At 55.2% G+C, this 27,425-nt stretch overlaps 6 protein-coding genes across 6 annotated transcripts; 5 read left to right on the plus strand and 1 right to left on the minus strand.

The window, feature by feature from the left end:
• Window positions 1–1,218: 1,218 nt before the first annotated feature.
• On the plus strand, window positions 1,219–2,346 carry BBK36DRAFT_1137015 (hypothetical protein; the record flags this gene model as incomplete). Its single annotated transcript, XM_024893128.1, has 4 exons — window positions 1,219–1,372; window positions 1,579–1,630; window positions 1,732–1,903; window positions 2,131–2,346. 4 exons carry the CDS (start codon window positions 1,219–1,221, stop codon window positions 2,344–2,346), a joined length of 594 nt encoding a protein of 197 aa, XP_024753665.1.
• Window positions 2,347–6,005: 3,659 nt separating this feature from the next.
• Window positions 6,006–9,279, plus strand: BBK36DRAFT_1108222 (nitrogen regulatory-like protein; the record flags this gene model as incomplete). The annotated part of the gene is made up of 3 exons (XM_024889340.1): window positions 6,006–6,334; window positions 6,544–6,931; window positions 7,249–9,279. 3 exons carry the CDS (start codon window positions 6,006–6,008, stop codon window positions 9,277–9,279), a joined length of 2,748 nt encoding a protein of 915 aa, XP_024753666.1.
• Window positions 9,280–11,150: 1,871 nt separating this feature from the next.
• BBK36DRAFT_1109283 (protein kinase) lies at window positions 11,151–13,516 on the minus strand (the record flags this gene model as incomplete). Its single annotated transcript, XM_024889454.1, has 4 exons — window positions 11,151–11,508; window positions 11,577–12,615; window positions 12,859–13,138; window positions 13,244–13,516. 4 exons carry the CDS (start codon window positions 13,514–13,516, stop codon window positions 11,151–11,153), a joined length of 1,950 nt encoding a protein of 649 aa, XP_024753667.1.
• Window positions 13,517–15,711: 2,195 nt separating this feature from the next.
• BBK36DRAFT_1108174 (hypothetical protein) lies at window positions 15,712–16,815 on the plus strand (the record flags this gene model as incomplete). Its single annotated transcript, XM_024889338.1, has 1 exon — window positions 15,712–16,815. The coding sequence occupies one exon, from the start codon at window positions 15,712–15,714 to the stop codon at window positions 16,813–16,815; it is 1,104 nt and encodes a 367-aa protein (XP_024753668.1).
• Window positions 16,816–17,241: 426 nt separating this feature from the next.
• On the plus strand, window positions 17,242–18,200 carry BBK36DRAFT_1133934 (hypothetical protein). Its single transcript, XM_024892139.1, has one exon. It carries the CDS (start codon window positions 17,285–17,287, stop codon window positions 18,155–18,157), a length of 873 nt encoding a protein of 290 aa, XP_024753669.1. The 5' UTR covers window positions 17,242–17,284; the 3' UTR covers window positions 18,158–18,200.
• Window positions 18,201–21,741: 3,541 nt separating this feature from the next.
• BBK36DRAFT_1109106 (hypothetical protein) lies at window positions 21,742–26,572 on the plus strand (the record flags this gene model as incomplete). Its single annotated transcript, XM_024889436.1, has 3 exons — window positions 21,742–23,045; window positions 23,122–24,982; window positions 25,088–26,572. The coding sequence occupies 3 exons, from the start codon at window positions 21,742–21,744 to the stop codon at window positions 26,570–26,572; spliced, it is 4,650 nt and encodes a 1,549-aa protein (XP_024753670.1).
• Window positions 26,573–27,425: the final 853 nt, after the last annotated feature.

Raw genomic sequence — 27,425 nt, forward strand, 5'->3', positions numbered from 1 at the left:
TAGACCGAGTGTAACCCCAGATTCGAGGCCATTTCGCATGTTACTTGGAGCACGAACTGAAAAAAAGAGGGCAAAAGTATAACGGATGAATGGAATGATGAAAGAGAAGGACTTGGAGTTTGTTCACCCCAAGTCCCCTTGTGTGTCGTCCAAGGGGCTGGCTGATTGTAGCCGGTGGCGCTTGACTATGCCCGGGCTGACTAGATTCTCAGTTCTTCGTTGGTTGAGCCATCATAGTGACCCTGAATACTTGTTTCCGTGGCGTCAATTGACAGGCCCAAAGCTGCATCCAGAGCCCCGGATGTCTGAGACTATTAGGTCGTGGCTGCTGAGTCTTACCAGGTAGGACCTAGTATGCACCTTGTCAACGAGCGTGGCGTACAGCAACTCCCTATTCTTCGTAGGGCTCTGTAGTTGCTGTATGAGCAGACGCAGATGCTGGAGAGATCGAAGTAAGCAATGCGCAAGTAGTATTCCAGACGTCGTACGAACACCAGCAGAGACATGAAACATCCGGGATCGGTTTGATGCCGATATGCATGCAGGGTCCGGGAAACGATCGCTTGGAGCTTGGCCCGGGACATCTTCATGTCTCTGTTGGAATTCCGAGACTAGCCGGGATATATCGGCCCTATAACGATACCTAGAGTGACGGAGTTGGTAGTAATGTGCAGAGGTACAGTAGTCACCAAGCCTTCGTGGGCTGGAGCGTGGGGTGGTCAAGAGCAGGCCATCCGGCGCCCGTCAATCATTGCAAATCCGGCTTTGAGAATAGCCGGCCTTTGAGCCATGATATTCACCATGATCAGGGTCGTCATGTGAGCCGTCATAAGCGTGAGCCAAGTAGCATCCAAAGCGTCAAGGTCATCTCATCCCCCACTGCCAAACAGGCCGTCGATGCATACCCAAGTGTTACCACCACATGGGCAGACAAGTTTGTGATGCGTACGTTATTCCTTCGTACACGATATCATTGAGATGACATGAACACGTTACACAAGAATAATCACCCAAGTCCGCATACTTTTATGAATCAATCAAAATGCGGCCGCCCGCATCGTACCTGTATTTCGGTGGCCGGGCCATTTGGCGACGAGCTGGGTCTGGTGATGTTGATTGGCCCTGTATCATGACGAGTGCATCATGCAACATGCAAGCATGCACCACCACCACATGCGACCAGCCGGCCAATCTGCTGTACGTATGTATGGACCCAGAATGCAGGCAGCCTTTGTCCTCTGGTCGTGGTGGGGGGGCCCTCTCCGGCAAGAAGCGCCACTCGCAGGATCCCTCAAAGAGCCTAAATCGGTGAGCCGCTGTTCCAGTAGGGTAAAAATAGAGAGGCACGAGGGATCGCGGAACAGCGAGCCGGGTAAGAATGGGTGTGGCCCTTCGGGGTTAGATCCCGAGGCCATGCGCGCTGCGCCGTAAGGACACGCCTTGGACCTGTAGTGACGTTCGTGACGAGCATCATACTCTCCATGCCTTGATGAACTTGGCTCGGAACTATTCAGTAGCGAGTCTGTGGCGCACCGGACATGAACAGAACATAGATAGCCTGAATTGGACAGGATCCAGGAACCGCAGCGTGGAAGCCAGTCTGTAGGCGATCGAGGAGAAAGCAGCACATGTAAGTACTCCTCTCGAGTCCTACTTGTGGCAGCTCGCGGCAATTCTCGTCTTCGGCGTTTTGGTTCAGCACACACACGCAAAGGACAAGCACACACACAGCTCGTACATGTACGTGTACATCGACGAGTTCTTGCCGCTCGAGTCCTGTCGAGTTGCTCTTCGCTTTGTCTCCCTTGCGTGGCCTGGGCTGGCCCGCATGGCTAATGCCCGCCCGCCCGAGCACCCTGCCCGACGGCTCGTTAGCTGCTCGGAGAGAACGTGGGAGCACAGGGTAGTAGCACTTGAAATGTTGACTGCCTGGCTGAGGAATCGGGAAGTGGAATGGGCAGACGAGAGAAAGACGAGAGATGAGGTACTTCATACGAATACCTTGACAAATCCAAGCTGTTGCTCTTTGTGCCCACGGTCGTCCATTACCGACGGCTTGCCTCTCTCAGCTAGCACCGGCCGCGCTCGTCCAATAGCGGCGTCGCGGTGCCATGATTGGTGCCTGTGCAGCCTTTTTGCCGGACTCAGGCGGCCAGGGTAGCTGGTCGATGCACAAGGATTGGCGATTCCGATGCACGAGAACGAACCGGCTCGAGCGCGTGGCCCGCTGCCAGCTACCCAGCGGGGTGGGGGCAGCAGGCCAACGAGCAGCCGAAGGACGAGACAGCCTTCGGGGGTAAGAAGGGCCTGAGCATCGCGAGGGCTGCAAGGGAGGGAGGCGGCTAGTATGTAGTTGGCTAGGTAGAGAAGAAGAGGAGGGAGGGGGAGGGCAACCTGTTCTTGCTTGTGTGGCGCTGTTTTGGGGCATAGAGGGGAGAAAGAGAAACATGCCGGTAGTATTACTGCTGAAGGAAGAAGACGCAGGAGGAGAGAAGAGGTCGAGACATGAGGGGCTGGAGGGGCTTGGAGATGGAGTCCCACAAGCACATGTCAGAGGAGTTGGTCAGCGAGATAAAGCTGCCGCTAGCAGATAAGAGCGGGAAGAACCACCGGCTGCATCAAGGCTGTAGTAGTTGTACTGCAGTACAAGTACGTATTTCATCGGCTGTGCCAGATGCATCGGCTTCCCGCGGTGCGTCACAAGCCGCTGCGAGGAGCTTCATATTAGACAGTGCTGGAGTCTCATGTAAGTTGAAGAGTAGTAGTAGCTGCATCGCGCTGCGTCAAGATATCCTGAACAGTTAGTGGAAGGACCTGGTTGTGCGTACTCAACGTACCTTACCTGAAGCAAGACGGGAGCCTCAAAGTCGCTGCCTCTATAAGGGACCTACCAAGTTCCAACGGTGGCCACAAGAGTAGCGCCACGGGCTGATGCTGAGGCCAAAGACGGCGTCAATAAATTGACAGAGGATGCAACAGCCACGCGGCTTCATCACTGGCCGATGCTTTGCCTGTTTTGGCCTCGTCTTCCACGCTCGCTGCCAGCCATTCCTACCTACCAGCACTTCCAACGAAGCAGTTGTACAAGTATGAGGATGCCGCGAGGGGAGTTTCTGTCCTACTAATAGCAGCAATTAATGGTATTCCATTTTCATTGATTTCTTTGCCTCCCCCACGCCCAGAGCCCCCACAAGGCAGCGCAGACTCGGACTAGGGTCCGGTCCCTCAACAGCCGTTGCGTTGCATGCTTGCAATGCCCACCTCCATCGTGAGACCCTTGTCTTGGACCGGTGGACGTTCTCGTCGCGCGACAGAGTGCGAGCACGGTACCGGTACGCACTCGTAGTGAAGACGCCCAGTCTTACTGGGTACCGAGTACGAAACACGCAACACGGCGGCTGTGAAGCGGGAGCAGCGGTCCATCGGCGCGGGGACGAGGTCAAAGCCTGGACTCCAAAGGGGAAAAGCTGCCGGAGCGGTTTGCTGCAAAGCAGAGGTGCTTGCTAGTGGATTGATGCTGAGTTAGTCTTCTCGTACACTCCAGTTCGTACATGATTCTGAAATACTGGAGTATCAACTCGGACTTCGATTTCGGCGGCACCAAAACAGCAGTCAGGAGAGGTGCTTCCTCAACTGCCAAGTTCGCTCTGCCATCTGTAGGATCGCCCAGAGAGCCATGAAATCTTGTTTTTTTGATCAGTCAGTCTCGGGCCTAGAGCACAAATACAGACTCACGCCGACCAGCTCTTTGACTGGAGCAACAAGCTGAATGCTCGAGCTGCAAAGGCAAACGGCCGAAAACAAGGCACATCAGGGAACTTTGCCTTCCCCGCTCCACAACCGCGTCTATCGTTGTCCGGTCCCTGGCTTGCGTGCATCATCCTGTACCCGGTCTGCGAATCATGATTTGCTGTGCTCTCCTGATCGTCCTGATCACGCTGCTTGTGGCTGCATTGACGGAGAACATAGATCGTCCCCGACCTGCTCAAGTGTGCGTTGCCTTGGCTGGGTACTCTCGACTTGGGATGAAGTTCCAACCGCTACCGCAGCATCATCCGCTCTCGTACATGTACATCCCGTCTACCAATGGACCAACGCTTCAAGTTATTACCGTAAGGTAGTAGCGAGTCCAAGATGGTCTCAGGGCCTCGGGATGGTGGGGCCCGATGGGTGGAGCCCATTTAGCAGAAGCGCAGCTCCGTTCTCGGTACAAACGACACTCGTCTGCAGTAACTACCCTTGAGGGTCCTGCTTGGCAGATTGCGAACATGGATTATTGGTACCGAAATCTAGTTCCCCTCGTCTTTTGCTAATTTTTCCGTGTTATTTCTCGGCGCCATATTTGCTCTGCTGCATTTTGAGCGCTTGGGAGAATGTGAGAGGTGATTGTACAGACGGATATCCTGAACACACAAGGAACAGGTAGGTGCTACCTGGAGGAGCAAATGGTGCCCTGTTCCGTTAGCAGTCCATTTCTAAACGTGGTACCCAGTACCTCGCCTCTGAGGTCTCCAATTCGCAGCAGGTCTGGAAGGCACCTGCAGTACGAGCGCCATGTTCGACTCGAGCACATGCCAACGGTGAAATAGAGGGAACCAATACTTACATGTACTCGGTCTCAGTACTCTTACTGTGCCTTGAGAATTGGAGTCGGAAAGTACCCTATCCGTACCTGAGTGGGACCCGACGGCTGCGAGCCACGAGGGTCCCTTCCACGTCCAAGTCTGGTACGCCAAGTCCATGTATGAATACGCGGGCGCTCCGTCCAGAGTCATCCCAAACGCGGTCCGAAGCCCGGACGCATCTAGCGCGTAGAGGTACCCGAGACCTGGAGGCGAGGTCGCCACGGGCAGGCACCTGCCTGTCTGTAATCACCAGAAAGCGCGGCAGGTACGGGGGACGGGAGTATTATCGGTCAGTCTCCATCTTCACGTCCCCATTTTCGCTACTAACCGGCTTGCTGCTAGCAGGTCCTAGGCAATTCCCTAGAATCGAAGCATCAACGCCTTTTCTCGCCTTTGCTCTGACTCTGACTCTTGATTCTCTGGCTCCGGCTTTGGCTCTCGACCTTTCCTTATTTCCCGCAACCCTCCAGGGCGTCTCAGTCTCAGTCCCCGAGAGCAACAACTGCAAAGCGCCGCGGCCGGCCTCCGCCATCATCCCAGCCGGGCATAGCAACGCAAAGCCTCAGATCAAAACGGCATCGCTCCCCTCAGACGCTGAGACATTCGACCAGGGTCGGCAAGACACAAGGACAGACGCACGCGCTCGATCTGAGTCCACACCGAGGCCCTCTTTTCGGCGCCCAGGCCTGGGTAATACCTCACTCTCTACCTGCGAATACCACCTCTCCGTAATACATCGTCCGCGCTGGACGGCTCTTCGACAGACCAAGGCCGCCGACCTTGCTAACAATACCTTACCTTGCCTAGTACTGCTACTGGTGCATTTACTACGGGCACACATTCAAAGTACTGTACAAGTCCATACGTTCAAGCTTGAGATCTGTGCCTTGCTTGCTTTGCTCTCGCGATTGAAGCCAGAGGACCCGCCCGGCCAGAGTGCGGCGGTTCCCCCCAATTTCACTCATCCAAGCACCGGTCGGCGCCAGCTTTCTCTCTCTTCTCTCTCTTTTTCCCATTAGCCTTCTTACTTTCGCCTGTCACAGGCCGACGACGTCAAGCAGAAACTTGCAGGGGTACTCCGTACTGCTCTCACTCTTTTTTTCCCTCTCTTAATCCTCTCTTGTCACCCCTCCACCCGGACTCGCATCATCCTACGTACTTTACACACGGCATTCGGCGTGCACAGCACATCAAGGCGTAGCTTTCCCTGTCATTCGTCCCAGTTCATCCAGCAGGCGCCGTCCAGAGGGCTTCTCGCAAATCAATCAATCCATGGCAGCTGTCGGGCCGCTTGCGATGCACCCGACCGTCACAGAACACGATTACCGCTTCCCGCGAAGACCCGATCCTCATCGAAGTACCGACCGCATTTTCGCCCGCATGGATTCGCGAGACGACCATGTCGCACTCACCAACGGCAATGCCTCCGCCGCCGTGACGAGCGGGCAGGCCGCCGCGTCTCGCAAGAACAGCGTGCTCGACTCCGCCCTGTTCCCGTCTCTCGAGAACGCCGCCTCGGGCTCGTCCAGCAGCCTCGAGCAGATGCAGAGCGACGATCCGCTGGCGGCCCAGATCTGGAAGTTCTTCAACAGGACAAAGCAGCAGCTGCCGAACCAGCAGCGAATGGAGAACCTAACGTGGCGCATGATGGCCCTCAACCTGCGCAAGCGTCAGCAGCAGCAGCAACAGCAGCAGAAGACGCACAACAGGTATTATTATACTAGAATCTCCTTGCCGTCTGTCTCATGCCTCGCCATCCCAACCTGATTGGTCTGCTATTCTTTGCGTCGATGCCCATGTAAAAGGCTCGATGCGGCTTGGCTTTCCCTTTGGGGGGAGGGAAGCGGGTTCGCCCTTCATCACATCATCCCGCCGCTGGCTGACATGTTTTCTGATCCTCTCTTTCCCTGCATCACAGATCCCTCTCGCAACCGACGCAACCGCAGAGCGCTCCCAGCGGCATCGCCCAGCAGCTGCGAAAGACGTCCGATACCCATGCTGAGGGCATCGATGCCATGAACATTGACGACTTCATCTTCGCCGAAGAGGGAGGTGCCTCCGTCAAGGACAGCTCACCGCAGCCGCCCGCATCGTCTCTCTCCGGCTCGCAGACCGCTGCCACCAAGACCAGCAAATCATCCAGGCCGCTGGCTTCGGCAATCCCCATCAAGGGCCGCAAGGGCTCTTCTGCCAATCAATTCGTCGCCCAGTCCGTCCCTGTAGCGCCACCTCACCAGCGGGGACAATTTGATGAATTCCATTACGTCCCTCGACATGACAGGAAGACGAGTATAGACGACCGGCGGGTGAGTGCATCCGACTTTCATTGGAACAGGAGCCCCTACCCAGCGGATCAAGCCTTTCCAGTGCCCTCGCAACACTCTTCTTATTGCGTTTTCTTTTATTTATATACTTTCCCTTTTTCTTGTCCATGGCACGCCACGTTCCGCCCCAAACTCTGCCTTCTTAGCCTTTCTCCGTACCTTCTATATACCCCCGTCTTTCTATCTTTTGGACTGCCATCGTCGTTTCTCCCCGTGGATATTTATTCAATCTGCTTCTTCCTCTACATTATATATCAACCATCGTGGGCTATGAGAAATTGCTAACAATGCATCCGAAGACGAGGAAACGGCCTGCCAACTTCTCGCCCCATGTGAGCGCCATCAACACGAACGCGTCTGGCCTCAGCCTCGAGCTGGAAGCGGACCCAGACCTCAATGGGTACTCTCTCGACAACACAAACGCGATGACCATGCAGCAGCCCATGGCCAACAACCAAGGCTCTGCCTTCAATCTGGACTTCATGGACAGCGACGGCGTCCTTGGCTCTGCTCCGTTCCATCCCAACTTCTCCTTTTCTCCGTCGACATCTCCACTGGTGCATAATGGTCCTTTCCCCTCCGTGTACAACAACGCTGCGCTGCAATCCTCGCTGAACAACCCCGACTTTTACTCTCCGACTGGCTCTGGCTATCCTTCTGCCACCTCTACCCCACATCCGATGACCGAGGGCGACGGCGTCTATTTCGGCTCCCAAGATATACAGCACCATCAGCATCACCGTGCACCGGGCTTCCGACAGAGCTCCGGTAGCCTAAACCACCACATGAACCACCAGTTCATGTATGGCGATTCCAACGGCGGCAACAGCAGCGGCAGCGGCAATGGCGCTGCGTTCCCTTCCACAAGCGCCAGCTCTGAGGCAGTGGCATCATATAGCGTTGCCCAAACCTCCTTTGGGCACATCGACCCAAGCCAAGTGTTCCAGACAGACTCGCAGGTCGCATCTCCCATTCTGCCAATGCAGCAAGGAAACGTGCTTGGTTTTGGCGGAGAGTCCGATGAGGATGATGGCAGTGCCTTCTTAGACCGCGGTGGCGTTGGCCTCCACGGCGACTTCACATCTGCCGTCGACGAGGCAGGGACATTCAGCTGGGACGCCTCTCTGCCGGGACAATTCAGCACGCAAGCTGCTCGCTTCCCCGGCGGCCCAACTCGCAAGCACGTGCAGATTGGAAGCGTCACGACTGATTACGTCGACACCAGTAACGACTGGGACGGCCATAGCCTGAGCCGGTCACACTCGCAGACCCTCGGCATGGGCAACGACAAGCGACAAAACAGACTTCCTCGCAACTCGTCGACACCCTCGCACATGGCTGCCAAGCACAGCGGATTCGAGCAAATCGCTCAGTCTCTCCCCAGCTCGCCGGGTCCTCATGCTTCGGGAACCGCCTCCGGCTTTTCGTCAGTTGCGCCAAGCAGGCCAGCCTCACCGCCCCCAAGCTCCAAGCACGGCTCTTCGACCAACCTGCATGCGGCTGGTGGAAACCCCGGAGAGAACAGCACCCCCACCACATGCACCAACTGCTTCACCCAGACAACTCCGTTATGGAGACGAAACCCCGAGGGCCAGCCTCTCTGCAATGCCTGTGGTCTCTTCCTCAAGCTGCACGGCGTCGTGCGGCCCCTCAGCTTGAAGACGGACGTCATCAAGAAGAGAAACAGGGGTTCCGGTGCCAACCTTCCAGTCGGGGGATCGAGGAAGAAGAACGCGGGCAACGGCTCCAATGCCGCTTCGAGGAAGAACTCATCACTGTCCATGGCTGCCGCCGCCGCCGCGACCGCAGCCGTTGCTACGGCGAACCACCAAGCCGTGACACCGCCGTCCACGAACCGCCCCAGCAGCAACAAGGACGGCGATAGCCCCGCCAGCAGTGGACAACACACCGCGGGCAGCACGCCTGGCAGCCAGTACGGAGGAGCCACTATCGTGGGCGGCAAGGGCGTTGTGCCCATTGCTGCGGCGCCGCCAAAGACAACGCCTGGACCCGGAGCCTCGTCATCCATGTCCCGACCGGCCACGGCGTCCTCCAAAAGACAGCGCAGGCACAGCAAGAGCGAGGGCACTTCCTCGTCAGCCATGGACCTCGACAGCCCGGGAGACTCTATCGGACGACAGCTTGGTCCGACTCCCAGCATGCCTTCCATCTCTAGCACTATGCTTTCAAGTGGCAGTTTCTCTATGAGTCAACGCTCCATGATGGGATCGAGCATGGTGTCCATGGGTGGTTCCCAGGCCAACCTTGTGAACAGCGCCGGTAGCTCGTCAGGCCCTCAGGAATGGGAGTGGTTGACTATGAGTCTTTAAGAGAGGCTGGCGAGAGGCGAATACGACGTGAGATCGTCGATGCTGGACGAAGAAAAAAGGCGTACGGACAGTGTTCGGGTCAGCGTGAAGGGACGATGGCAGGCACGGAGAAGAAGCCGGCCACTGGCTCACACTGCAGAGTGGCTGGAATTGCTGCAGATGAGCTGAGGGCGGCGAGAAGGATACTGGGCGCTTTAATATGGGCATCTTCATGGCGTGTTGGTTCAAGAAATGATACCTGGGTCTGAATTTTGGGTTGCAAGTACGACTACTTTCGGAGGTTGACAATGGCTTTTATTCCTTATTTTCCTTTCTGTTTCTTTTCTGACTGGGCTTAAATATGGGCGGTGGCCTTTGAAGAGCAACTTTGGTTTGATATCCAGCAACTATGGTACAGAGGCAGGGGACGCTTGCTGAGAAGCTACCCACTCATGAACGCCAGGGGCAAGGTTCAACGATGCCACGATAACGGCCCCGCGTGTACGACCTGATGTCGGTATAATTTTGAGTTCCGTTGGAGGATAAACACGGAGACTGCTGCGGCTAAGGTGTGAAGCGAAGATGGAGCTGGTCGATACAACGCTGCAGTTTGATTTCCTCTTTGCCTTGCGAATCTTTTCATAGATCAATGTCGGGTGGATTGTGTGGGCGTTTTCCGTTTGCTTCTCAATTCAGAGTTCCCCAAGAGGGAGAGAGTTGTCTAGTACTTTGCCTTTTTTCCTTGAAGCCTGATTTCCCCGCCTTGGTTACTCGTCAATGATGTGGTTCGTTTTCAGCTTTGGATGAGGCACGCCCGCAGTTTTCGGTCCCCTTGCTTGTCTCTTTTTGTTTCTTTTCGCCACCTTATTTTTCTTTTCTTGAGATTCCCGACAGGAGAGGTTATCTACTTGACGAAGATTGGCTGCGGCGCAAGGGATACTCATAATCTCCTCCTTTCCTTCTCTCTTCTATTCTTCCTCTTTTTTTTGACGCCCTTTTTGGAATGACCGGATAATGACTTGAAAGGTACGACGAGGTGGTTGCAATCTGCTTCAGTTGGAAACGCGCGGATATAATCGTTGCTCGTTTCTTTTTTATGATGGCCGAAGATGTAGATAATGAGGCGCTTTGCGATTTTTGTAGGCAGGCTTGTGAAATGAATCAATGATGCTCAAAAGCTGGTGCTAGCGGCTGTGCGATCCTTAACCTGCTTGGTATTGGCAGTCTTTCCCCCCATCCTCTCCCACGCACTCACGCTAGCGAACGCATGCAAAGCTATACATTCAATTGTCTACCTGTGTACTATATACTCGTGCTCATTACTCCTACATGAATGCATCATACCGCCTCTGGAAACTGCCGAGATGCCAGCCGGCCAACGTGGCAGTCCGCCCATCCGGTCCTTTATACCATCACAAGTGAAAACTCTCGCCACCGGCGCCCCTTTTACGTCTTTTTTTATCTTCTTGTTCCATTTTCCCTCTCTGCAACTCCAACCCCGTGAAACACATAACAGCAACGAAATACAAAGGGGAGGGGCCAGAGACCAAGGAAATAAGAGGGAAAAGGCGATGTCTTATTAAAGAAGTAGCTTGGGGTTTAGCCCGTAGTCGACAAGTTCGGTTATCGCAACCAGAACGACAAGGGAAACGCAGTATAGAGAGAGCCGCGGCCAATTACAGAAGGGGAAAGAAGAATGAGGGAGACCTACCGCCCATCACTCAGAAAGGGTCGCCGCATAAACAATAACTGAACAATGATATATGGGCCAGATATATGGCTCCGGCAGAAAACACAAAGGAAAAGAGTGGTCGCCAATGGGTGTGTCAAAAGAGCCTTGCCGAGCGGAACGCGACCCCATGATAGACTTCTTTGTACAGCGATGTTCGGTTCTAAAACATGGTTCCAAACGAGTCATCAGTCGGGATGCGCTTCCGCGGGCTGACGCCGTCTTCGGTAGCCGGCTTGCGATGCCGGAACGTAAAGCCGACGAAGAGGCTCTTGCTCATCTCTTCCTCACGCTCGGCCATGGACTCGAGCGCCGCTTGCTTGTCGTGTACCTCCTTGTACTTGGCCATGTCGGCGTCGTTGCCAAAGTCGTCAAAGTAGCCAGCGTCCGTTTCCGAGTCAAGCTCCGGCACAAACGGCGCCCGCGTCTGCCGAAGGGTGGCCCAATCTACCTCGGAAAAGTACTGGTGGGCGTAGATGTCCTTGATGACGGAGAAGCGTTTGGCCCGCGAATTGATGCACCTGATACCATGATTGTGTTAGCTTGGAAGCAGGTAACGAAAAGGACGGGAAGTAGCGCTGTAACTCACGTCGTGATAAAACTCCAAGTCCGGTTGCTCAGGAAGTAGGTGGGGTCTTCCCAGACGGGCCTCTTGAGCACATCTTTCCAGTGCTTCAGATTGCGCCATGTCTCGTCAGGGGTCGCGCCGGCGAATGGGGGAAAGCCGGTGAGCGCCTCAAACAGCATGCAGCCCAAGCTCCAATAATCCACAGTGTAGTCGTACTCCTCTCCCCTCAAGACCTCCGGCGCCATGTAGTCGGGCGAGCCGACAATGGACTTTGCATAGTTGACATCGTTTTCGCGCATCGTCCGGTAGCTCTCACGGCGCTCGGCCACGGTCCGTTGGCCAATCGGCTTGCCAAACGGCACCGGCGTCTCTGAGGCCTGTTCCAGCTTAAGTCGCATGGACTCGATCTTGGACGGAGCAAGTACACCGGCAGCCAGGCCAAAGTCGGTCAGCTTGACGTGCCCGGTGGAATCGACGAGGAAGTTCTCAGGCTTCAGGTCTCGGTGGATGTAACCCAGCTGATGGAGGGCGTCGACAGCGCAGAACATTTCGGCAATGTAGAACCGGGCATGTCGGTTGGAGAGCACCCCCGTGTTGTTAAGAAGGGTACGGAAATCGCCACCAGGCACGTATTCCATAGCAAGATAGATATTCTTGTCATCCTGGAATGAGTACAGGAGCCGGACCAGCCAGTCGCTTTGGGCTGTTGTGAGGATGTCGCGCTCCGTCAACACGTGTCGAACCTCGTCCAGCTTGAACAGCAGCTTTTTGCTCATGACCTTGAGGGCGCACACCTCGCGCGTGTCTTTCTTCTGTGCGAGGAAGACTTGGCCATAGCCGCCCTGGCCAACCTGGGTCAGAATCTGGAAGTCGCCCTGCTTCAGTCGGATGCGACGCTTGCGAAGGTTGGCTCGCTCTCGACCGGTATACTTGGACCACAGCTGTCGGTAGCTTTCCTCGTCAGTGGCGGGAGGTGCCGGGATGTCGGCCTTGAAGGCGGCCAGCCTCTTCTGTCTCGCGCCGACATACGTAAGTAGGTCAAAGTAGTAATCCAGGAAATCTAGATAGAAGGAAGATGGCAGTTAGTCAATCAGTCAGCTGGCCAAATCGGTTGGTCGGAGATGTTAGGGAAGGCCAAAGCTGTTCCAGCGTTTTCCTGTCCCTGACCTGGGTCCTATACAGCCCTCTCCTCCATTTCACCCTTCCCCTTTGTTCTTTGCCCCCCCATCCCATTGTTGTATCATCTCGGATCACGGACATGCAAAGAAAACAGCACAAAGGCAAGCAGATCAGAAAGACTTACAAAGCTGTGTAACATTGACCATGCGGCGCACATTGGGTCTCTGCAGAATCTCTCGCTCCTCCGCCGTCAAGCCGCGAGCCGTGTTAAACCTCTTAGCAATGATGGGACGATCCTTAGTCTCGTAGGGCTGCTGGCGAGAGAGTGCGGCATGGCTGTGGTGGGGCTGTCGCTCCTGGTCGTGAGCGGCGAGACGAGGCACCGGCTGCGCATTCTCCTGGTTCTGTCGCCTCCTGGGCGTGCCAGGCGATGCTCTTCCCTTCTGCACGCTTTGTGCGGCGACCTCTTCGATGGCGGCAGAGCTGGGCTGCTGCCCGTCCCGAGGCTGGAGGTGAGGCTGAGGCGCAGGCTGGGAGTTGTTGGCCTTGCCGGGCGAAAGCGGAGCGACTACGCTCTGCGGGCGTGACAGCCTCACGGGAGCTTCGATGCCGGGTGAATTCAGGTTCATAGCGGTGTCGAAAACTGTGGGGAGGTCGTGAGCGCCAGGCGGGATCGTCCTTTTGCTAGGGCTCCCCAGAGGCGTGTTGAGAGGGTTGACGAAGCTGTTGATGTTGTTCATGGTTGGTGTAACAGGGCGAGGCGCGGCGTCACCAGCCAGCGGCGCCTTGTCCTTGCTGCTGCCGGGACCGACGCTGCTACCACCGGGGAAGAAATTCGACATGAAGCTGGCCATTTTTTTTTAAACCCGCTGCAAGGCGTGACGTGGCGGTGGAGGAGAGGGACTGCCGACCAGGGTGGAAAAATTGATAGAAGCTGCCGATGAATCGATTGGCTGCTGGGCGTCTGCGGCGGAGGATAGTAGCATCTGCCTTCTGCGTCTGTATGCGCGATGCCCTGTTTCTGTCTGCACCGGGTATGGGTGTTAGGTGCGTCTGCGGATCCCCTCGTCTAGCAGTCCAACTGGTGGACGGGATTTCAACGAGGACAAAGAGGTGGAGCAGGCTGGAGGAGCCAGACCAAAGGCTTGACGACGGGATGAGATGCTGGGCACGATGATGCAACGACAACCGATGCTATTGCTGTCTGGGTGGCAGAAGCGGAAGAAGCAGGTCAGCCGCTGGTCGAGTGAATGAGCCGCAGGAAATGGAAACAAGAGAAGAAAACAAAGGCAATGGAATCTGAGCGTACTGACACCGTAATCGCTTTGTTCAATGGCTTGACTCTCTCTCTCCACTGCAGACAAAGACGCAGCTCGAGCTACCAGATAATCACTGAATCGACCAGGCTGCTAGTCGACGATAGAAGTTATCGATGGGCTTCAAGGTAGTATCATCGATCATTGATCAAGCAATATGCAAAAGTGGCATGGGGGGTAAAAAGGCCTTTGGGGCAAAGTGGGATGTTGGAGAAGGGCAGCCCCTGCGATTGGACCAGTCGGGCCTGGGGAGGATCTGGAAGTCAACATGGTTGCAGCAGCAACAAGCATTATCGCGGGTGGGGTCCCCAAGGCTGCTAAGGGGGGCGCTAGCCAGGCGCCGCTTGGACGCCCTCAGCCGCTGGAATACAGGGCAGCTCGGCGCTGCGAGGGCTGTGATTTGTGCCCTGTAGCCGCCCTGTGGCCCTGTGGCACCCCGCTACGGAACTAGGCTACAGGGGTTGAGGGGGCAGGCCTGCCAAGTGGGTTGCTGGTGGCGCTGCTTCCCTCAATGACCTCAGCAGCGGGGGGGAAGAGGATCGGAATCTCTCAGCTTGGACACCGAATCGGCCTCATCGTCGATGTTTCCATAGGTACGAGTACTTGAACTCGGGTCGCCGTTGCATTACGAGCCTTGTTTGGTTGCCTTGCAGACAGGCCTTCCAGCGGAGCCTTTCTGTCTGCCGGCCTTGCAGACTGCCCAATGTCTCGACATGGATTCCTTGAGTTTTGACGGTGTTTGTCGTACTTTACCTGTAATGATTGACTCTGCATGCGGATTAGCGTTGCTGGATTGTCTGAGCTCTCCATGTTATTTCCATGACAACATGTGGCATGCTGAACCGCATTGCGCAAGGGAGAAGGACGCAAAGACGTGTAAACAAAGCATGATGCGGAGAAGGGCGGGCTCGTGTTGAATGCAGTTTGCCGCTTTGTGTTTCAAGTGACTCGAGGGGTGGAGGGAGGGGGACAAGGTTCATGCGGTTAATGGAGGAGACGCCGTTGTTGAAGACAAAGAACACCAAGTAAACAAACAAACAAGTTCATCGATTAATAAGGGAAGCATAGGGCCGTTAGCAACATGTATTACCATAGAGAGCCATAACCACCGTTGGGCGACTAATGCTTTCATACGAGTGGGTAGTACGAAGAGCCCCTAGCCCTCGCTACTCTCGCATCGTTGGAGGGGGCGATGTATCACCTTGGCATCGTCAAAGGGGTACGATGTCTTCTTTGGTCACCATTCTTAACATAGAATTCGTCCGCCAGCGCGAGACTACACGCACTCTAGGTTTATCGAATCAGCGTCGATATGCTGCATTTTCCTTGGAAGCCAAAGCCACACACAATCAGAGCACCCTTTTCCCGCTTGGAACAAAGCATCAAAGGAGTCGTGAACAGTCGCCACTTCTCGCCCATCATAGACTTACAGGTCGATTAATCGCGTAGTAAAGACCTGGGTTATTGAACAATGGACCTGCTGAAAGGCATACACTTGACCCAGAGTTATCGTTCATCTCTCCCCAGTAGAAGTGACTGCAATAATAGTCCGGTGATGGTTTGCCCACAGACAATCACATACATCGAAACCTTCATAAGGGCTTCCATGGATCAAGCATGGCATCCACGTTTGTGTACAACATTTGCTCACTCCAAGCTTTTCAAGTGTCGACGCCGTTGAACTGTTGAAGTGCCCAATCACCTGTATCAAAACAGTTGACATGGATACCTCATACTGCTTGCTCGAGGCTGCACCATCACGCTGTTTCGATTCGCAAACTTCGCCGGCGAGAAACATCAACGACATACAGGACGTGCTGGAGAGGGCGCAACGAGTTCAGTTCATCCAGGAGCAGCAGATCAAAGAACTGGAGCGCCAACTCCTCGCATTACGCCGTGAAGGTGCATCAGAGTTTCCCTTCTTCTCACGTCTGCCCCCAGAGCTTCGATGCCGCATATGGAAACTGGCCTTGCCTGTGCAGATTTTTCGGCCGTTCCGGTTCCTCCAACCGTCATTTTTGGAATGGAAGACGCTTTCTCCGCCAACAATCTCCGCCGTCTGCCGGGAGGCTCGATACGTTGCGTACCAGAATGGCGCGCTATACTCCCACGAGTTTCTCGCCCCCCTCTCCTGGACGTGGTTCAACGGCCACACTGACATATTAGACCTTTCGCCTTTCAGAATGAAGAAAGACAGCAGCTTTATCCCTCTACAGAAGAAGCTCCTTCAGGAGACGAGAGCAGTGATGCTAGATGTAGAGACCGTCGATAGCCTGTTGCTGACTGGCCTGTTCGGTGAAGACCGCCAGCTTCCAAACATCTGCGTTATCCATCTGATGGCAGGGAATACCTTTCAGGTAGACAAACAATCATGGCATCCGCATGCAGTGGCCCGACTGTTCGGTGGCCAGTCGTTTGTCCATGTCGACATAGAGGACGACCAAGAGGTGGCGCAGCTCGACCAGCTACTCCTCGCAGCGATGAGCGGGGCTGATGGCAGCTTCATGAGTAAATGGGAGAAGGATGCTATCACGAAGCTGCAGGCTCAGGTTCGACCGTCGACTGACAAGTTGGAGCAGTGGAAGAAGGCAAAGCAGCTCATCATGCAAGGATGGATATCCCACAACAGCGAGGCTTCCCCAAGGGATATACCCAAGAGCTGCATCGGGGGAAACGGTATGATAAAGGAAGCCGAGGTCAGAAAGCTCTACCCCGGCATGCCTGTCATCAAATTGGTCCAGACTTTTGAGCTGGCTCCCATGCCTCAGCTGGAGAAGTGGTACAAGGACTGTGGGCGACAGATGATGGAAGACGTGAGAGGTTGAAAGAGGAGGATGTCGCACTGTGTAATTCAATGTACCTCGGCATTTTTGAAGCACGCTCCTTATGTCAGCAAGTGGCTAGCTAATTGTAGCCAATGATCTAATCTTATCAATCTCAGCGTCAAGTCAGCTGCCGTCACGCCGTCGATGATCCAACAATCACTTGACCCGGAGCAGGGGGATCAAACCCAGCCTCTTCTTCCCCCTCTTTGAGTCTTACGTGTATGCCATCGCCCAACTTGCTTCTGCACTACGCATCAGATCTCTCCTGATTCCAATTGAATTGATCCAGAGGCTGGCTGTGGACAAAGTCGTATGCCGGCGCCTTGATTCATCCCTTGCATTGCGTGGCCGCGGCCCGTCCTAAAGAAATCCTAATCGCCTGCTGCTAGTACCAGCTTCAGCTGCTGACTGATTGTGCTGTCTCAGAAACCGCCGTTCCCACTTCTTGCCATCTGAAACATCACTCATCATGAAGCTCATCAGCCTCATTGGCGGTCTCTCGGCCTATGCCGCCGCCCTCGAGCTCGCCGCTCCGCTCTTCGGTGACACGGGCGGCGTCGGCGCGGGACGCATCCCGACCAGCTTCGAATCGGCCGTCATGGGCAGGCGCATCCTGGCCCTCAGCAAGCTCGGCACCTTGTCGACCGTGTTTCCCAAGTCACACTCTACAGGCGAGGCGGATGCCGCAGAGAGACGACCGGAGGGGCTCGACGGCTTGCCAATTGCACTACTTGAGTATATCAGTGATTGCGAGGATGAGGGGAACCCGACGCTGCTGGCCATCAAGATTGCCACCAGCTTCAAGAACGCCCGCGCAGGATCCAACCTGTCTCTGTCCGTGGAGTGGGTTCCGCCGTATCCGCCGGCCAAGCGCATCTCGTTCCTGTCTCGTCTATCCGCCTTCGTGCCGTTCTTGGGTAACAAGGACGACAGAGAAGCCTCGACACTTGACGAGCCGGACGTTTCATCTCCTCTCTCGCTCCCGGACACGGCACCTTACTCTGCCGCCAACCTGCCCAGGTTCTCGCTCATCGGCTATCTGGAACCGATCAAGCCGAGCATAAAGGAGGCTGTCCAGCTTGCCTCGTGCTACACCACCAAGCACCCAGACGCCAAGTACTGGCTGCCTGGCAATCCCATCCACGCCAGCGAATGGGCACGGCTGGTGGTTACGCAGGTGTACTGGATTGGCGGGTTCGGTGACCGTGCGTACATTGGATGGATTCCCGTCGAGGAGTGGAGGAATGTTACCAAGGAGCAGTGGCAGGGCATCCAGCTGCCTGGTGAGAAGAAGGGCTGGAGCGAGTGGAGCATCAACGAGGCCGGTGCTGGCGAGCTTTAAAGTACGTGACTCGGATTTCGAGGCCCGCCAGTTTGTATCACCAGATATTTGATTGTGTCATGCTCGCAGTTGTACAATGCCTGTACCATCTGTATGTATCAGTAACAACTAGTAGTAATATGACGCTGTCTACCGTTTCATTGTCTTCTGATCTCGCCTTACCATCAGGCCTATCTGTTGTCTGTAATTGCTTGTAGTTAGTCCTATCGCCACTTCGGTGGCTTCCGAGTCCAGGGTAGCATAGAATGCGTGTCGACGTGGCCTTGCATCTCAACGACATTACTACCTACATCTACCTATCTCTGTATATTCTGTAGGAAGCGTGCTTGTACATGCATTCGACGTGCATGTATGGAGCGCAGCTGGCTGGCACCCAAGTGGAAAAAGGATGATGTGATGATACCTGCCCAACAGCCATCCGGTAAGACTGTCTCATCCCATGGAGACTACTATCGGATTCGATCTTCTGCTCCAAAGGATTGAATGCTCCAAAGGATTGAATGACAAATAATGATCAAGTTGGTCATTTTGTTCAGGATTGCCGGGCCGGAGAGATGCAGTACTAATCATCAGACATACATAATACCGGGCAACTGGCATTCGGATGATATCACTTGTTCTTTGTTGTGCTCCATTACCCCTTCTCACGTGCTGATGGGCGCTTTTTGTCTCTCCTCTCACTTGGTAGCCTCGTGATCTACATGACGCCTACACATTCGAACGGAACGGAGAGACGGTTCTCCTGCACACTGCGAAGTCCTTCGTACGAACGAGAGGGAAAAGCGGCCTCGCTAGCCTCGTTGATGGACGAGACATTGTCTTGACCTGCGTCACAAAGTGGGACAGAGGACAGACCTGGCTGTTCGGTACGAGCGACAGCCGGGCCTTGCCTCAGAAGACCCTAGCAGTGGTGATAGTACATGGAGTACATACTGTTGCGTGCAGTTCTGAGTAGAGACTACCTCGCAGACACTGTACAAGGCACGGTCAGTGGTCGTTTGCGTGGCGGCCATTTCCCCAGTTACTATGCGGAGTGCAATCTCGGGGTCTCAGTTGGGCATGCGGTCTCCTGCTCCGGGGAGTGGCTGCGAGGGAGGAAAATGCCTATACTGATGAACCCAAATGCTGCATGGAGCGAGGCTCCGTGGTTGGCCTGTTTGCTTTCTGCTTGAGCAGGGCACTTGTCCTCGAGCTCTGATGCCGAAATTAGTACGTACTACTGGTAGGAAGCTGCAGCACGTAGAGCATTATTGTTACCTGTAGTTGTAGGTAGAATGAATCGATGATTTGACCAGACCAGGTTTATCGCATTGTGGCGCTCAGACTAGACATGCCTTTGGCCTTGCGCGAGATCAATTTGCAGCAAACAAGAATCATGACATCCAATTCACCGCCTCGGGCCCCGCCCAGAGAGGGAAATGGAGCGCAAATGGAGGTTGTTGAATGACCAGTGTACGTTCATCGTGGTCCAACTATTTGATTAGCAGGCTAAAATGACTGGGGAGAGGCACTGGGAATGGAGATTGGGTACACATACCTGCTACGAGTAGTATGCATAAGGTATGCTCTCTGTGCCTGTGCGGGGATTGCATGCTCCCGCATTCCGCGTGCTGGATGCAAGGACAAGTTGGACCCGTTTACGGATAGAAGACAAACAGACATGGTCAACGGTCGCTTACCTTAATCGCCCAAGAACCTGCTGATGTGAATCATTTCGACGACGGCGTTGGTCCGGCTTTCTAATGAGTGCTGGCCATGCTCCGGCTGGCCGTGAGTACATGTAGTGATGGCCGGATGAATGAGCCAGTGGCCCCTTGTCGACGCCAGAAGTAACCCATCACCGCCCAAAGAGCGTCATATCGGTCGCTGTCTCCGCGATACGTACATGAGAGGTTATTTGCAGCTTGCGTCCCTCGCATCTCAAATCGTCATGTAAGAGACTGGAGATGGATGGCACATGGTGGGTGGTTGCAACGGGGTGTGGCATGTGGCGCATGGGGTTACCTTATTTCAGGCTGAGCGAGTGCCTGTACGGCAAGGCAAATTTCAGGTCCACGGGTACCTGTACTCATATGCCTTCTAATACTGTGCGTGGCGAGGCATCAGGTCTCACGTTGACACGGAGCCAGCAGCTTTCCGTGGACTAGCGCCATCTAGTAGCGCAGATAGCGCCCGCTAATGTCCCCCAATCCCGCTAAACAAGGCCCTGAGCGATTGCCTGGAGCCGCAATAGTGCCCTTATCGCGCTGCTAGATGGCTGCAGGTGCCCATCCGAAAGAGGCAGCGCTGCACGCCCGCACCTCGCATTTATCACTGCACAGCAGTGCATCCATCTCGGCCTCGATCCTCTTGTGCCCAAACATCAAACGCAGTCCGTACCCAACAAGCCGTGAGCTCCCCAGCAACTAAGACGCTACAGTATTCGGAAGGTCCTACTCGTAAGCACGCAGGCTGGCAGCCTCTCTGCCGCCTAGGTAAGCTGATAGAGGAGCATGAATGCATCTCCGAAAGATAGAACAACAGATATGCCTCGCCAGCTGGAAGTTCAGTATTCGGACCTGCGTAGGGAGAGGGGGAGTGTCCCGGAGAAGCGAATCAAAGGCTCGAATCGAAGCCAATCCTCTTGTGTTGCACGTACCAATAAACGTACAATGCCTTCGAGGCGCTGTTCTCTGGATTGTAGGCTGTCACACACACGCAGCAGCCCAAATAGGCGCCAACCCGGGGAGATTTGCGCACCTCACCTCGTCCATACTTGATACCCGGTGCTTTGTCCGGCTCCCTAATCCGGCACCGCACAGTGTCCGGCGTGCAGGTACAGGGCACAATCAGGGACGGATGCCCTCAGCCTGCGCGACAGGCACAGGTACAGATACCTCTCACCCTCCCCCCGTACGGAGTACTGGCAGAAAATCGCCGTCAGCTTCGCTCTCGCTGCCGCTATCGTCCACCTCCAGACGCCTCTGCCGCCTTGTCTTGTCTAACCGACTCCCTCCTCTCTCCATTCCATCATTGGCAGCCAGGCGTTGCTCCTCGCCCTTTGCACTCCATTGCCTGGCCTGCTCGAGAAAGGCACATCTCGAGCGTCCTGTTCGCGAAAGCCTCCCGCACGAGGGCCCCCGACTTTGTGCTGCCGTGCGCGCTGTCGCAACGCCTGAGGCTGGGGCTGCTATTCGGGTGCAGCGGGAAAATACAACTTCCTTCTGCCGGACGTCGGTCGACGCTTCCGTAATACCTTCCTTCTCTCTCGGGGTCCAGAAAAATTCAACGTCCATGTATCCTCTCCTCGCGCCTCTATCCGAGTCACTACAACCCAACATTACTCTCACCAAATTCTGATCTCGCTGTGGCCACCGTCACCAGCCTCGGACCAGCCAGCGCTTTGAACGTTCAGCCGCCGCCTCGAACCCGACGACGTCGACCTCCCAAGTACCTGTCTTACTACCTAGTTAACCACCTAGTAGTACCAGGTTGTACCAACTGCGTACCGTACCTTATCCATCAACTCCAGCATCTAATTACTACACCTCACCTCTCGATAGCTCGCAATACACCGGGATGGCGCCTCACCTCCTGTCTGAGAGATGACCTCCAGGACCCCCATAGGCGTCCACCCGCGACCGCCGCAGCGAGCTCTCAGCAGTTCGACGCTGCCGCCGGTCCAGCGCCCTCCGCCTCAGCAACGCGCCCTGTCGCAACAGCTGTTTCCCTCATCGCCCATCCGCAAGGACTCGATCCTCAGCGATGCCTCGAGCGACTCCTTCGACCCTGTCCAGGCCCAGAGCCATGGCGCGAACCAAGCTCAAGCCCAAGGCCGTCTTGTCGCCACGCCGCGAAGAGTCGGCTCGCGGCTGCGTCTCGAACTCTCCAACATCGATCCGGTCGTAGGAAGCGCAGCGTCAGCGTCCCTCTCGGCGTCGGCCTCAGCATCCGTTTCCGCCGCCTCATCGCCCCAGAGCCACGCCACGTCGCGGGTGCCGTCGATGGCTGATGCTGCAGACGTCGGCGACTCCAGCCCGGCGCCCTCTCGGGCCTCGGCGGCCGACATCGACAATGACAACCAGCCTTTGCCCATGCCCAAACGACGTCCGCCAACATCACAAACATACCCAGAGCTCTCGAGACGACTGGCAGCCCCTTCGCGGGCCGCGCCGGCCCTCAAGAAAGACGGTCGTCCGAGGCCTTGGACCGTCGAGGTTCCCAAGGGCGCTCCACGCTACCCCTCGTCTGAGAAACGGCCAAACCCAACGGGTGGTGACCCTTTCAGTCGGGGGCTCTTTTCTGGACACGCCGACTTCTTCCCATGGCATGGCGGCAACGGCAAGCATCACGAAGACGACTGGAGCCCCGAAGCGATCCAAAAAGGCACTTGGGATCGTGGCAACCAGAACGAGACGAGCTCCGCGAGAATGACTATATCCCCGGCTATCAAGCAGAAATCGGGCCTCAGTGCCCTTTCTACCATCTTCATGGGTGTGCTTAACCAGCGCAGGCACCGCGGTCATGTCACTGCTCCATCGACGTTTAAACCTCCTCCTCGCGTTACCCTGACGGATACCAAGAGGGAGGTCTGGATGAAGGACTTGGCCAATCCCGCTATCTCCCTCCGGCGGCTGAGTAGAACCATCCCCCATGGCATCCGTGGCCGCACTCTTTTGGACCAGTGTCTGAACAAGAGCGTCCCAACCGAAAGAGCTGTCTGGCTGGCCAAGTGTGTCGGTGCCAACGAGATCCGCGCCTTCAAGAGAAAAGGTGCTCCCGGTGGCGCCTTTGCCATAGCAGGCGAGTTCAAGTGGATAAGAGACTGGACCGTCTTTGTGGAGCAATTTATAGAATCCGTTACCTCTGCGTTTGGCGAACCAGACTGGAAGGCCAAGGTGACTTACGCGTAAGTTGAACCCATGCCACCGTCCTGTACCCCTACCACACCTCTCTCCTTTACGAGCTGACCATTTATACTATAGAATACGATTGGCGACGAACCTCTATGCCGAGCAGCTCCTTGATCGAGACCATTACCTTGACTGGATTACATCCGGCCTAGAGCACAGCCCTCAGTCCAAGATCCCCATGTGGATTCTGATTGCCCAGATATGTTGGGCCGACATCTTGCGCTCGCGCAAATATGGGCGTCGCCTTGTTTACTCCATCCTTGGCCATCTTCATACCATCCATGTACACCCTGACAAGGATATTCTTATTCAACTGTCGAGCCAGCTCTCGACCCTACTCGCCTCGCTCATCAGGAACAACCCTGACAGCTTCATCGACCCAGGCCTTTGGCCAAAATACAAAGATGCTCTGGAAGCATTCCTACCTCGGGATGACAAAGCAGGCCGAGAGGCGTACCACCATGTCAGTGTCAGAAATGGCCAAGTGTCCATCACTAGCACTGCTTCGCCAGCGGCCGGGCGACCGCAGCTGGTGCGGCTACTGGATGCAACGCTGCTTAGCCAGATAGATCGCGATCTGCCCCAAAAGTGCTGGGCCACCGGAGACGACAAGGTTGATATCGTGAGGACGACCGTGGACTGGGCTACGTCGTTCTATCGCCCTGGCCTGGCAAGGGTGTACATCGCGGCCAACCTTATCAAGGTTTGGAGCACGCTCAGGATCAACGTCACCGCCACCATTCTCGAGCACATGGACACTATTCCGGCCGGCGATGGTGGACGGAAGCAGATGGTCTACCACCTGGTGACGGAGCTGGTCCGGACGGGACAGTTCCTGGTCTCACAATATCTCCAGTGGCTTGTGGCCCGCGGCGCCTGCAGCCACCCCTCCGAGGTGGACTCCGACGATGCTCCTTGCACCACCCGATTGCTCATTCACCTCCCCATACATTACCTCACCGAAGACCAGAAGGATGACCGGGCCAACCTGCTGAGGCGGGCTGCCAACTACTCCACCGCCGAGGAAGCAAGCGACATCAGCAACTCCTTGATGTGCGTCAACCACACCCTGGGCTTGCCTGTGGAGGGAGACGCCATGGCCGGCAGAAGGCCGATTCCTTTGCGGAAGCTTCTCCCGAGGATTATCAGCAGCTCAAAGGCTTTGCAGACTGCCGTGGGCCTTCATCTGCGCGAGACTGTCTTGAGGCTTGTCAAATCTGTCCAGCCAGTATCCCTGCGTATGTTCTCTGCCATACGCACCATCTTGGAAGCGACTCAAGACTTCTATGCCCTTTGTGACGTCCTCAAACTTTGCTCCAGGACGACCAACATCGAGGTGCTCGCATCCTGCGTCGACACTGTAAACCTCCATTTGCAGGTATTCTACGCCCAGGGTGGTGCCGAGCGGCTGTTCACCATCTTCTTTGAGCGGCTCAAGGCCATCAACCAAGAGCAGGGACTGGTCTCGCGCCCGCTGCTTGCCGCGCTTTGCTTCCTCTCCCGGCGGATGCCCAGCCGCCAAGAACTCTCCAAGTATCTGGCCCACGAGCTTACCCAGAGCGATCGCAACAACGCAACTGACGCATGCTCCCCCATTTCGGACAACATGGTCAATCCACCGTCGGGTGCTGATGGCGAGGTCTCGGAACAGATTGAGAAGCTGCTGGCGAGCGGGAACAGCATAGACCACCCAACCATGAACCGTCTGTTTGGCTATATCATACGGAGACTGGAAGCAGGCTGGGCCAAGATGGATGACAACCGAAGGGTTCACGCATCCCTTCTAACCCGCCTACGTTTATTCGATGCCCAGCATTTTGACAAGCTCATGTCTGACTGGGTTGGGCGTGTTCGACTACTCAAGAGCCGCCAAAGATTGGATGCCGTGTTTCCTCTCCTCATCATCACCGATGCTCTGCCTGTTTCGTTCTTGGTCGGCCCCGCAAGCTTGACCCAGGCGCCCTCGTCGGGAGATGCCGAAGCAGCGGCGGCAACTGCCTTGGATTTGGCAACCCCTGGAGCAGTAACCTACCTCCAGGAGCTGCTTCATCTGGTCCTGTCGAGACTGCCTGCTGACTCGGACCTGAGCCAAGAGGAGGCTTACCGCTTTGGCATCTACCAGCGGGCCATACAGCTGAATCATTACAAAGGCCTGCTTTCGCTCATACGCCATGCGGCCGTTGAATATGCCGACCTTCGGGCTCGGGTTGGCAACACGAAACTGCCCCTTGATGACGATACATACCGTGAGAGTGTGCTCGACGCCTTGCGACTATTGGTTGTGGTGCACACACCAGACGTCACGGAAGCTTTCAGCCCCAAGAACATACCTCCGGCAGGGTTCCGTCTTGTTCATGAGATGATCAGCAGCCTTTTCCAGCAGGAAGGGCATCCTCCAGGCGCGCCTTTGGCAGCATCCTATGACGAAATTTTGCGACTTACCAACGAGCTCACCATGCCATTCTGCCAGATTAAGCTCAACATGGATCTGTCCATCTCGCCACCTCGACCGACCGAGGGTGAAGATGGTCAGCAGCAGCCGAGCCCCTCCCCGTTCGATCTATTTGCCAAGGCTATGGATCGCGCCATTGAGGCCCAGAACATTATGTGGACGACCATGCTCCCCTGTCTGAGTGAAGATATTTCTCGCCATCTACAAAGCCAGGCTCGTTCCCGGTTTTTGGACCTGGTGCCGACATCCTCCAAGGAGCCCAGCAACCTCCAGAACGCCGCTGCAAACAGTAACAACTTATACCTTGCTGAAAAGCTACTAGGCGTCATTGAGGCCATCGTGGTAGGCCAGCCGCCGCCGAACACGGCCCAGCTCAACAGTGTTGTGGCTGATAGGCTGTCGAACCTTGTTGAGATTGTCGTTGCGCCAAAGGATCATGAGGATAAGACGGAGGGGATGCTCGTGCCCATCATCGAACACTGGCTACCAATGCTGTTGAAGTTTGTGCTCTTGCACAGTGTATCTCTGGAACCATTGAGCGCGTCCGTCATGACCACTTCCGCCCAAGGCAAGCTGGTTCTGCCTCCGCATCACGAGGCGCGAGCGCACACTGTCCTGACTCTCTGCCGCCTTTTCCTTGCGCTCGAAGCGCTGCCGAGCCAGCTAGTCGGTGGCAGCTTGCTGCAGCAGGTGTTTGATGTCACCACGGTTCTCGCGGATGGCTTGCCGGATGACCTACGCCTTCACTGCGCCAAGTCCATTCTCCTTCTTCCGGGCATGATGCCGAGCCTTCACACTTCTTCGGACGCTCGCCTGCATTACATTCTCAGCGTTCCGCAGATGGCCTCGACGGACGCCCTGATGCTTGCTCACAGGGAGAAGACGACGACGCCTCATAGCACGGCAGCTAGGGGCATGGGTGCAATGTATGGCATTGGCCCGGCATCTCAAGAGAGGCTCTCTCCGTACGTTCTCCGGCGGTGGGAGTTGCTTAGCGAGCCTACCCCTAATGTCGGAGTGAACGATACGAGCTTGAGCCTAAGTCTTTTTGAAGCCATCAGGATACACTAATGTGTGTTATCTAAGAGACTGTCTTACTTTCGGCAGTGCCTGGGCCTATTTTTTCTTATTACCTTACTTTCTTTTACGTTGTGTATAGTGTTCATATCCTTTTTCCCCCCCCGGAGATTTGGGCCTTGCTTGCCCCCTTTTGAGCTTTCGTTCACTTCCAGCTATCATATTCTCCTCATTATTACGAAATACCATTCAGCGCGCATTATGGCAATGTTCACGATCAAATTATCATCCTGCAAAGGAAAATGGGAACTCCAGGCCCTTGATGTCTCTTTTTTCCTTTCTCTTTCTCTTTGCTCTGCATATCATTTTCTGGCAAAGCGCTTGCATCGCTTCCACTGTCAACATTGGCTATGTCTCTTCATCTGCGCTTGTCTGTCGAAGGAGGATGCATCACACCACATAATGGGAATGGAGGGTCCTGAATGTTATAACTTCCGTGCGATCGCAACGTGTCTTTTGCTTTACTCCTGTCTCTTTGGAAACCACAATCTATTGGACAAGAACGTGCATGAGATGGGAAAGGAGTGTCGGGAGAGCATAGCATTTTCTTTTTCCTTTTTTTTTTTCTCTCCATCATACCTGCCTCCTGCTATTCTTTTTTTTTTTTTTTTTTTTTTTTTCTCTTCTATGATTTCTTCTTACCCATATCATTTACTTATCTTGAAGAAGTAGAAATGGTTTCCTTTCACGTTTACATGGTTGTTGGTCAAGCCTGAAGTTATGCAGGACGGGGTCATAGGAGCATTGGAAGATGGGTTATTTTCTTTCTTTGTGGTGGGAGGAGGCAAGATGTAGAAGCAGGCGCATGACGATTTCATTTCTGTTCCTCCATCTCATAAACGGGCCT

The sequence above is a fragment of the Trichoderma citrinoviride genome, assembly GCF_003025115.1.
Source record: "Trichoderma citrinoviride strain TUCIM 6016 unplaced genomic scaffold BBK36scaffold_1, whole genome shotgun sequence".
Taxonomy (NCBI): Eukaryota; Fungi; Ascomycota; class Sordariomycetes; order Hypocreales; family Hypocreaceae; genus Trichoderma; species Trichoderma citrinoviride.